Source organism: Bubalus bubalis, chromosome 17 (assembly GCF_019923935.1).
Source record: "Bubalus bubalis isolate 160015118507 breed Murrah chromosome 17, NDDB_SH_1, whole genome shotgun sequence".
In the NCBI taxonomy this organism is placed as follows: domain Eukaryota; kingdom Metazoa; phylum Chordata; class Mammalia; order Artiodactyla; family Bovidae; genus Bubalus; species Bubalus bubalis.
The window spans coordinates 31,691,336-31,703,653 of NC_059173.1; the positions used below are offsets into that span (position 1 = coordinate 31,691,336).

The 12,318-nt window shown below is 37.8% G+C and overlaps 1 protein-coding gene across 3 annotated transcripts in view; it reads right to left on the bottom strand.

Moving 5' to 3' along the window:
- GASK1B (golgi associated kinase 1B) overlaps window positions 1-12,318 on the bottom strand; it is a 72,115-nt gene that overhangs the window by 15,473 nt on the left and 44,324 nt on the right. The window contains exon 4 of one of the 3 annotated variants that reach the window (XM_006074047.4): window positions 7,003-8,357. The exons of the other annotated variants lie outside the window; for them this stretch is intronic. Coding sequence (XP_006074109.3) covers window positions 8,220-8,357 — 138 coding nt within the window. The 3' untranslated portion in view covers window positions 7,003-8,219. Of the gene's footprint in view, window positions 1-7,002; window positions 8,358-12,318 lie in introns of those variants that run through there. 3 annotated transcript variants of the gene reach the window in all.

Genomic DNA, 12,318 nt, shown 5'->3' on the forward strand with positions numbered 1-12,318 from the left:
GATGGTTGAGCACCAATGAACTCATGCTTTTGAACTGTGGTGTTGGAGAAGACTCTTGAGAGTCCCTTGCACTGCAAGGAGATCAAAACAGTCTACCATAAAGGAAATCACTCCTGAGTATTCCTTGGAAGGACTGATGCTGAAGCTGTAGCTCCAATACTTTGGCCACCTGATGCAAAGAACTGACTCATTAGAAAGGACCCTGATGCTGGGAAAGATTGAAGGCAGGAGGAGAAGGGGAAGACAGAGGATGAGATGGTTGGATGGCATCACTGATGGGATGGACTTGAGTTTGAGCAAGCTCCAGGAGATGGCGAAAGACAGGGAAGTCTGGCGTGCTGCAGTCCATGGGATCACAAAGAGTCAGACATGACTGAGCAACTGAACAACAATCACATGATCAAACACCACAGTTACCAACTCCCTGTCTATGTTTTTAGATAATAATCCTATAAAAAAGCCAATTTGGGGGAAAATCTTATCAGTTAAGCATTACGTGTTGATCACCATTGCAGCAGCTTGTTCAAATTCATATCTTCTCACTCCTTAAAACAAGGAAAGCCTTTTGGAAAACTGGTCTTCTGAAGGCTTCTGAAGATTGCTGACAATCATTATTTTCCATAAAATTACTCTTTGCTCTTTTAGAAAAATATATATTTTCAGTGTTTACCTAATTAAAATTATACTCAGAAAATTCAGGTGTCCCAGCCAAATATTTTGTTGGTGCGGGTATTTTTAGATATCTGGCCTTTCTGAAGTTTCTTTTTCTAAGCCCATTTTCTTTTTGGTGGTGTAAGTTTTGTCTGTAAGAAAAAGTATCTATGAGTGACTCAAGCTATGTGTGCAGAGTCCAAACAATGAAGTCTTAGCTGCCCTGACTAGCTCTCTAAGACCCAGAAGAAATCTGCAGAACCCAGTAACTTCCCAGGCTTCTGCATCCCACCCATCCTAGCTGTGTCTTCAAAACATGGGTCTGTCAACACAATTTTGGGAGTTTCTTATCTCTTTTTTCTCAAAGTAAAACAGTTAAATGACTAATTTTATTGTGTGAACAAAGGCAATTAAAATATTCCAAACTTGCTAATATTAATAATGAAAACATAATAGCATTCATTGATTGAGTGCTTTGTATATGCCAGGAATTGTACACTTAAATCTTTACATAGATTATTCAATCTTCATGCAACCTTAAGACCTAGGTGCTACCAAGAGTCCCATTTTATAAATGAGGACATTGCTGTGCAGAGAGGCTAGCTGATAACTCAGGGTCCCTCAGCTCATACGTGATGAAACTCAGGATTCTAAAGCAGGTGTCCACCCCTTCAAAGTGCATCTCTTATCTATCCTGAGTGTATCTCCCAGGGACAGCCTTCAAAGATGCTATAGAAAGACATGTGCATTTGTACAGAAGGTTAAATGATCCTACTTGCAATAACCACTGGTCACAAAGTTTCTGCAGAAACACAATGAACTTCAATGAAAAGTTCAGGCAAAATTCATATAGGAGAGGATATTACAGTTGGGATTTAAGAGATAGGTTCAGTTCCGTTCAGTTAGCTAAAAAACAGGCAAAGGCATGAAGGTAGGAAATCAAAAGACATTTCAGAGAACCTGAGGGAATGTTAGATGGGCACTTCTCAAATGACCTACAGTGAAAAACCTGGTATTTTTGTCTTTTCTCTCCCCAGACTTCACATTCCATGTGGATTGTTGCTTTGTTAAAAGACAATAAAATAGATATCCTCATATTAACTGAAATAAGACAGAGAAAGACAAATACCATCTGATGCCACTGATACATGGAATGAAATACAAATTATATAAATGAACTTATTTACAAAACAGAAACAGACTCACAGACATAGAAAAAAAACTTATGGTTACTGAAAGGTAAAGGGGGAGGGATAAATTAAGAGCTTGAGATTTATATATACACCCATAAAACATATACACATATAAAACATAACCAACAAGGGCCTATAGTTCAGTACAGAGAACTATATTCAATATCCTATAATGACCTATAATAGGAAAAAAATCTAAAAAAGAATGTGTATCTACATTGTATAACTGAATCACTTTGCTCTACACCTGAAATTAACACAACATTGTCAATTAACTGTACTTAAATAAATAAATAAATGAACATCATCACTCATAGTTAGAAGTGCTTCCATTAGATTCATCTAATCATCTCAAGAACTCAGGGAACAAGAGCTTCATAAAGACCACACTATGATAAATGTTCTTACGAATGTATTCACTGTCCTTCTAATGAAACTTTTTTAAAAAGATAATACAAAAAAATAAAACAAAATAATTTATTACAAGAGAAATGAAATTTTAAAAGATACAAAATACCAACCAAATATCTTGTTAGACTCAACAGACAAAACCACTCTACTAAACTGATATCAAAGTTTTTAAATGTTCATCTGCAGTGTTTGCCCTTCTCTCTCCGCAGATGGGTCTGGACTGACCAGGTGCCTGAACACACCTGGAGCAGCACAGTCTGAGTCCATTTCCCGCAGGTAAAGGGGGCATGAAGCCAAGGACTCAGAGCCGGAGAGGACCAAGGGCCCGATGCCTACAGGGAAAGCTGAGAAATGGATGTATCTGCAGGCTCCACCACCACCTCCTCCCACAAGGCTGGAATAGGAGAAGGCAGGGAGCAGGGCATCAGGAGACATCAGAAGAACAGGAACCGCAGGGAACCAAGGCCAGATGTGCTCAGAAGCTCGAGAGACTAAAATGAAGAGATACTTTCGAGCAGAGATGAGAAACTCTCCGATCCAAAAATTTCATTCATTCAATTCTTTTAGGTAATGTTATTACCCTATTTTTCTACCTGTCTTTCCACACTTATTTGAAGGTTTGAGTGAGCACACGCGTGTGTGTGGGGGGGCGTGCTTCTGGTCTGTTAAGTCAATACCTCAAGCTTCTCATCATCTCTTTTCAAATTATTTGTTTTAAAAATGCCACCTTTTGGGGGGAGAGAGATAAATTGGAAATTGGGGATTAAAATATACACATTACAAGGTATAAAATAGATAAACAACAAGAGAACACAGGGAACTATAGTCAACATTTTTTAATAACCTATAATGGAAAGTAATATGAAAAAGAACATGTGTGTAAATGCTCAGTAGCTTTAGTCATGTCTGACTGTCTGCGACCCATGGACTGTATGACCTCAGGCTCCTCTGTCCACGGGATTCTCCAGGCAAAATACAGGAGTGGGTTGCCATGCCCTCCTCCAGGGGATTTTCCAGACCCAGGGATCAAACTCACGTTTCCTGTGTCTCCTGCATTGCAGGCAGATTTTTTACCGCTGAGCTACCAGGGAAGCCCCGAAAAAGAAAAAAAAAAAAAAAAAAAAATATATATATATATATAAAGCTGAATCACTTGGTCATACACCTGAATAATTATAAATCAAATACACTTAAATTTTAATGTTAAAAATTATAAATAAATAAAATAAAAATTAAAAACTGCAACTTTACAAAAAAAGCTACATTTTTAGAGAGAAGGCTTAAATTATGCAATAAAATATGTAAAGTGTTAGCACAGTAACTCATCCAATGCTTGGCACAGAGCAACCATTTGATAAAATTTTATTGTTAAGAGAATTTTCCTGATTGGTATCCACTTTGTATCTGGCTATTTACAAAGCTCCTCCAAAATGCTCTTCTTTAGGAAGAGTCAAGTAAATAAAATCATGCTGGCAGAGTAAGACGTGGGTCTTTTAAAAACAGCATCCAGTATTAACTGGAGTGGGGAAAGATGGGCAGGGAGCAAAGAACAGAGCTGCTCATGCTCGTCATTCGCTCCTGGTTGGCGTCTCTATGTGGGTTCAATGTCACTAGTGGACCAGAAGTCTCACATCCCACAGGGAGTCCACGTGACATCCTGCTTGTAAGAGACATTTGATAAACACTTGACAAGAAGATGTGACAGAGGTAACAAAAGGACTGCAATTCGCAGTTTTCTGGAAGATTCCTTTGAATTTCAGCGATCTTATTTGACATCTCATTTGTTTTTAGAAAATGTGTGAGAATCACTAGCATTACCATCCCCACCCAAGAAAGAGAGAAACACAAACAGATGAGCTTATTTATTCATCAGCTAATAATTCACAATAGAAAATCCTTGTACTTGGGTTTGTCTTGATGTCAATCAATACATGGTTGCCATGTCATCAGTGGGGCCATATTTGGATCCCTGTGGTCTAATAGATGTGTGGATCTCTACCGGATCATAGAGAAGGGCGACTTCAGACAAACCCCACAGCTCCCACAGTACCTATGATCACAGACCTGGCCTGATACCTTGGGAACTCGACAAAGCAAAAACAAAAGCAGAGGTTCTCACCAGCCTGCATCTGTCTTGCTGGGGAACTCTCACCTCAGAAAAGAATAGGTTTCATTTTTGTTCAGTGTTACCATGGCAACAGGTAGACTGTTAAATGAGTAAGCATGCAAATGCCCAGCAGAGCAGCTTACGAACAATAAGGAAAGTAAAAATCATTTACAGTACATACATCCAACTATGGGCATGAGTTCCCCTGTGCTTTGGCCTCTGTAAACAGGCTTTGCACCACCTATACTCCAGAGCTCTGCATTTAACAATAACAATCATTGAGTACTGGTTCAAGACAGACTCTCCAGCTTACATCCCATTGCTGAATAAGTAAAGACATAATAGTATTTTTTATATATAAGTAAAGCTATTTTTAATGCTACAACATATTTAGATCTGTTTCTACAGATAGAATAATTTTGTTTGTTTTTGTTTTGACCATGCCACATCGCATGTGGGATCTTAGTTCCCAGACCAGGGATGGAACCTGCACCCCCTGCAGTGGAAGCACTGAGTCTTAATCATTGGGCCTCTGGGGAAGTCTCAACAGATGTGATATTTTGAATTCATGTAACTCTGAATAAATACCAGAAATCAAACATCATCCTGCCACAAAAAGACTCTGGAAACAGTCACCAGGGAAGTGACAATCTATTTTTAGAGAAAAGAAAATTCACGTTCTGTAATCTGCACAAGTAGGGCTGCATGAAAATAGCCTCTATCAAAGGTGCACCCACCTTCCTGTAAAGATTTCTAAAGAGCACTTGGACGGAGAGAAACAATAATTTTTACATTTTATCAAGTTCTTATTTATAGAATGGATTTAAATGAAGCAAATAAATTTAAAACAGCAATAAAATAACCTTAATTATAAGTACTGTTTCTTTAAAATGCTTTTTTCCCAATGAACTGAGACAGCATTTTTCATGATTTAACATTAAATAGGGTTGCCCCGTAAGTTTAAAACAATGTACATTTACATCTCAGGGCAGCATCATTAAAAGCTTTTGCTTTGCTCGACTTGACATGCATTGACTTTTAGCATTTTTATGAAATTTCTATCAGCTTTATTGTCCCCTATCATGTAGTATTTTATCATAAAGACAGTGACAAAAATAAGTAAAAATAAATGACTGCACTAAGACATAATTCTGATTGGGTGACACAACTACTGTGCTCGACCAAACTTTAGTTAGTCTCCTGAACTCTCCTAAGCCTATCTGTGCACTTCCTTATAAAATTAACGTTTAGCAAGAACCCTGCAAAGTCCTTACTCTCGAAGATACCTGATCACACTTAATAGCTAACTTGGGTCCTCAGCTTCCACCATCCTCAAGGTGCGGTCTTGTCACTTGTCTTTGGCAAGAATCTGGTCAGGCCACTTTACCTGGAACTCCCCTTCCCGTGATGCTTGCTCTTAGCCCTTGTCTACCCCATGACCCTTCCTCTGCTCCCTGGCTATAAGTCCCCACCTGCACTGCTGAATGGAGCCCCATCTCTCTCCCTGCCTCCCTGTCAAATCCCACCACAGTGATCCCTACACCTATCTTGATGGTCCTGGATAAAGTCTCATTCACCATCTTTAACATGCACCATGAAATATTCTTTCTTTTACAATGATTAACACAACTTAATGTAATATATCCTAAAGATATTGAAACCATTATTCATGGAAACTGGTTCTCTTATAAAAAGTTAATTCTGCTAGACTGATTATTCTCTGGCTATTTAAAAATAAATATTGCCTGAGGGTAGGATGGTGCTTGCCAGGGGCTGTGGAGTGGGTCAAAGGAAACAAACTTTCAGTTAGATGATGGATAATTTCTGTCTACAGCCATACCATCCTGAACACACCAGATCTCATCTGATCTAGGAAACTAAGCAGGGTCGGGCCTGGTTAGTCTTTGGGAGAAGCTGGATAAGTTCTGAGGATCAGATTATATTTAACAAAAGTGTATTGTACACTTGAAATGTGCTAACAGAGTAGATCTTACACATTCTCAACATATACATACACAAAAGTTAACTCTGTGAGTTGATGAATCTGTTAATTAGCTTGATTGTGGTAAAGATTTCATAACGTATATATAAATCACATCTCTAAATCACAACATTGTTCACTTTAAGTATATTCAATTATATTTGTCAATTATACCTCAATAAAGCTAGAAGGGAAAAAATAGAAAATTAAAAAATGAATTCTGCTTTATTAAATTAAACTTAAAAAAGATTATTTTTACACATATGTATAGAATTTCCTGTTTGAAAATGGATTTGTTTTTATGCTCCCTGGGTTGGCAAAAAGCTATAAAACAAAGCCCTTTATGTAGTTTGGATATAAAATCCAAGGCTACTGCCACAGCAATTTGTATCATATAGTTTCTAATTATTAAAATAACCCAAAAGGTTGGTGGTGGTGGTTTAGTTGCTTAGTCATGTCTGACTCTTGCGACCCCATGGAGTATAGCCCACCAGGCTCCTCTGTCCATGGGATTTCAGTTATACACACATATGTGTTCTCAGTCACTCAGTCACGTTTGACTCTTTGTAGGCCCATGGACTGTACCCCACTAGGCTCCTCTGTCCATGGGATTTCCCAGGTAAGCATTGTGGAGTGCCATTTCCTTCTCCAAGGGATCTTCTCAATCCAGGGATTGAACCTGGGTCTCCTGCACTGCAGGCAGATTCTTTACCAACTGAGCTAAAGGTATCATTTTTTTTCTCTCATATTAACAAATAAAGAAAAAATCTCAATGAAGCTAAGGAACCTGCCCAAAGAGACACAGCTATGAATGATGTGGGTTTCTACCAACTTTTACCTCTTCCACACTGCCCCCAGTGTAGAGAAGACAAGATTCCTGCTTTCTGGGAGATTCCAATCCATCACCTTTAAGTGTGATTCACTGTACATCCTCCACATTGACCACATCAGGTTTTGTGCAATGTACATACTCAGTAAAGTCTGTGGGGAAAAATGAAGGAATGGATGCTGGTTCCTATTGAAGTCTGTCTGATGGAGATACTAACCTACTAAAAGACCTCTTATCAGGCTGGACCTCCATGTTTTCCTCTATCCAATATTGTGTAAAAAGCTCAGAGTCTTAAAATCAAAATCAAAGAATATTAGAATTACAAAAATGTAATGACGCTGAAATTTTTAGAGCCTATACAGGTAAATAATTGCATACGTGTGTGCTCAGTCATGTCCAACTCTTTGCCACCCAATGGACTACAGCCCGCCAGGCTCCTCTGTCTATGCAATTGTCCAGGCAAGAATACTGGAGTGGGTTGCCATTTCCTCCTCCAGGGGATCTTTCCCACCCAGGGATCAAACCTGAGTCTGCTTCATTGCAGGTAGATTCTTTACACTGAGCCACAGGCGAAGCCCATACAGGCAAAGGTAAGTTTATTCCAGAAAAATTACCCTAGAGCCACAGTGCTCCAACGTTTTTATTTTAGAACATTTTGACATTTTTAAAAGTATGGGAGCCTCAAAATCCTCCTTGATGTGGTTATCTACCATATAGAAATTAAAACCGATAAAAATTGAATAGCTATGCATTAACTCATTGAAAAATAACACTGATACACCTATTACATGTTAACACTTTTATAAGAAATTGCTACACTTTCTAAAAACAATAAGAGAAATGGAATTGTTCTCACAAGTTAAAATAGTTTTAAAAGAAAACTCTGCAGTGAGCTCAGCCCCTGATTCAAACAACTGAATAAGCAGTTTTCCTCAAGACAACCACTGCATTGTGAGAAGTGGTAGAAGTGCTTTATATACATTTTCCATTTTGTTACCAAGAATATTCAAAAGGTGTACACTTAAAGGTAAAGACTTAAAAACATCATCAACATACAAACATTGCTTCATTAAGGGCTTTCTTAATTGAATCAGGTATGTATTCCATGTGTCTTTTCACATGAGTCCATTGGCAACAGAGAGCAGTTTGACCCTTGGGAGGTTCTGGTGCCAGCTTTGATTCATCCTAAGGGACCAAGAGATTCACCCATGATTGCAAATTTTGTAAACATCATTTTAAAAAAAACCAAAACCTCTTTCAGTGTTATTATAGAAATAGCTGTGACCTCATGGAGCCCCTTGAAAGGGCCACAGAAAAGCCACTGCCCCAAACAGTCCCATTCAATGTGACCACAAACAGTAACAAATGTTAAAAAGCTCTCATTATCTCGTAGTTATCTGCATCCATAAACAACTTGAATATGGTTGGGAAGAGCCTTGTGCTAACAGAATCGTTATGGACCAGCTCTCCCCTAAGTCTCTCTGAGTCTATTCAGTTGGCCCAAATGAACCATAAATCTTTTTAAAATGATTACATACAAAAATATAATATATATTGAGCCAGATAAGTATCTGTTTGCCCTCTCATTGTCCCTGTGGCAATACTGTTGTTGCCTTTTCCATGGATTCTTATTTACTTTGTGGCATATTTATCTAGAGCTCCGAAACTTAAACCTCATATTTTACTGGAACAGAGCAGTCAAGGATGGTTTCAAAGTGTCTACATTTCAATGGCATAGGATTAGTGGGGAAACTAATCCCAAAAGCTAGCTCAAATGATGCATTAAACAGTCTTTGAGTCTCAAAAGATTATTTATGGAATCACACAGACTTCCTCCAATCCCTGATCTTTCCAACCCATCTATGGATACAACAAGATTTAGGGCTGATACATACTGACCATGTACTCATCAATTCAAGCACAGTCTAAAAATACCATGGCAAGGATTGAAATAAAAAATGACCTGTTATTAAGGAAAATACACTGCTTTTGATTAATAGCTAAATTAGAATTGACCCAGAAATGCTCAGTTGGTTGTCATTTGGTAATATGAGGTTTATGAATATAATGTATTTGACCAGACACTTCCCCTTTGATTCAGAAAGATACAATAGCAAAGACCTATGTCATCCAGCCCACATTTTATGCAAATAAGGCTTTAGCATAATCCATCAGGGAAATCTCTGAGAATAAGTGCTAGACAGTAGGTGGAAAGGATATATAAAATTCTAAAGGTTTTGAAGTCGGAAGAAGATGTCTGAGCATCTCTATGCCTCTTCAGAGGAGGCAGATGCTTTGAGATACATAGAACCATTATAGGAAGTGGGCCAGGTCGGGAAGATCCCCTGGTGTAGAAAATAGCAACCTGATCCTGTATTCCTTCCTGAAAAATTCCATAGACAGAGAAGCCTGGTGGGCTATAGTCCATGGGTTTGCAAAGAGTCAGACACAACTGAACGATTGAACATAGCACAGTACAGGATCTACAGAAATACCTTCCTGTTGTAGAAGCCAGGTCACCTCTATCACGCACTAGGCATAGTGTAACTGGGTAACTCTTTCTCTTCAACGTTGTTTCCATGAAAAATCAAATAAATAGCTTAAATTCTCTAGAGTGAGAGAATGTAGTCTCTAAAAGGTCTCCACCAGAGAAATGATGCCCAGACCACAAAGACAGATTGACAAATGTCAAGACCTTTGTACCATGAAAAAATACTTGAGGAGATAATAGTTGAAAACTTTCCTAAAATGGGGAAGGAAATAATCACCCAAGTCCAAGAAACCCAGAGAGTTCCAAACAGGATAAACCCAAGGCGAAACACCCCAAAACACGTATTAATCAAATTAACAAAGATCAAAGACAAAGAACAAACATTAAAAGCAGCAAGGGAAAAACAACAAATAACATACAAGGGGATTCCCATAAGGATAACAGCTGATCTTTCAATAGAAACTCTTCAGGCCAGGACAGAATGGCAAGACATACATAAAATGATGAAAGAAAATAACCTACAGCCCAGATTACTGTACCCAGCAAGGGTCTCATTCAAATATGAAGGAGAAATCAAAAGCTTTACAGACAAGCAAAAGCTGAGAGAATTCAGCACTACCAAACCAGCTCTCCAACAAATGCTAAAGGATATTCTCTAGATAGGAGACACAAAAACGGTGTATAAACTCAAACCCAAAACAATAAAGTAAATGGCAATGGGATCATTCTTATCAGTAATTACCTTAAATGTAAATGGGTTGAATGCCCCAACCAAAAGACAAAGATTGGCTGGATGGATACAAAAACAAGACCCCTATATATGTTGTCTACAAGAGACCCACCTCAAAACAGGGGATACATACAGACTGAAAGTGAAGGGCTGGAAAAAGATTTCTCATGCAAATAGGGACCAAAAGAAAGCAGGAGTAGCAATACTCATATCAGATAAAATAGACTTTAAAACAAAGGCTGTGAAAAGAGACAAAGAAGGACATTACATAATGATCGAAGGATCAATCCAAGAAGAAGATATAACAATTATAAATATATATGCACCCAACACAGGAGCACCGCAATATGTAAGACAAATGCTAACAAGTATGAAAGGGGAAATTAACAATAACACAATAATAGTAGGAGAGTTTAATACCCCACTCACACCTATGGATAGATCAACTAAACAGAAAATTAACAAGGAAACACAAACTTTAAATGATACAATAGACCAGTTAGACCTAATTGATATCTATAGGACATTTCACCCCAAAACAATGAATTTCACCTTTTTCTCAAGTGCACATGGAACCTTCTCCAGGATAGATCACATCCTGGGCCATAAAGCTAGCCTTGGTAAATTCAAAAAAATAGAAATCATTCCAAGCATCTTTTCTGACCACAATGCAGTAAGATTAGATTTCAATTACAGTAGAAAAATTATTAAAAATTCCAACATATGGAGGCTGAACAATACACTGCTGAAAAACCAACAAATCACAGAAGAAATCAAAAAAGAAATCAAAATATGCATAGAAATGAATGAAAATGAAAACACAACCCAAAACCTGTGGGACACAGTAAAAGCAGTCCTAGGGGGAAGTTCATAGCAATACAGGCATACCTCAAGAAACAAGAAAAAAGTCAAATACATAACCTAACTCTACACTTAAAGCAACTAGAAAAGGAAGAAATGAAGAACCCCAGGGTTAGCAGAAGGAAAGAAATCTTAAAAATTAGGGCAGAAATAAATGCAAAAGAAACAAACGAGACCATAGCAAAAATCAACAAAGCCAAAAGCTGGTTCTTTGAAAGGATAAATAAAATTTACAAACCATTAGCCAGACTCATCAAGAAACAAAGGGAGAAAAATCAAATCAATAAAATTAGAAATGAGAATGGAGAGATCACAACAGACAGCACAGAAATACAAAGGATCATAAGAGGCTACTATCAGCAATTATATGCCAATAAAATGGACAATGTGGAAGAAATGGACAAATTCTTAGAAAAGTACAACTTTCCAAAACTGAACCAGGATGAAATAGAAAATCTTAACAGACCCATCACAAGCACAGAAATTGAAACTGTAATCAGAAATCTTCCAGCAAACAAAAGCCCAGGTCCAGACGGCTTCACAGCTGAATTCTACCAAAAATTTAGAGAAGAGCTAACACCTATCCTGCTCAAACTCTTCCAGAAAATTGCAGAGGATGGTAAACTTCCAAACTCATTCTATGAGGCCACCATCACCCTAATACCAAAACCTGACAAAGATGCCACAAAAAAAGAAAACTACAGGCCAATATTACTGATGAACATAGATGCAAAAATCCTTAACAAAATTCTAGCAATCAGAATCCAACAACACATTAAAAAGATCATACACCATGACCAAGTGGGCTTTATCCCAGGGATGCAAGGATTCTTCAATATCTGCAAATCAATCAATGTAATACACCACATTAACAAATTGAAAAATAAAAGCCATATGATTATCTCAATAGATGCAGAGAAAGCCTTTGACAAAATTCAACATCCATTTATGATCAAAACTCTCCAGAAAGCAGGAATAGAAGGAACATACCTCAACATAATAAAACCCTATATATGACAAACCCACAGCAAACATTATCCTCAATGGTGAAAAATTGAAAGCAT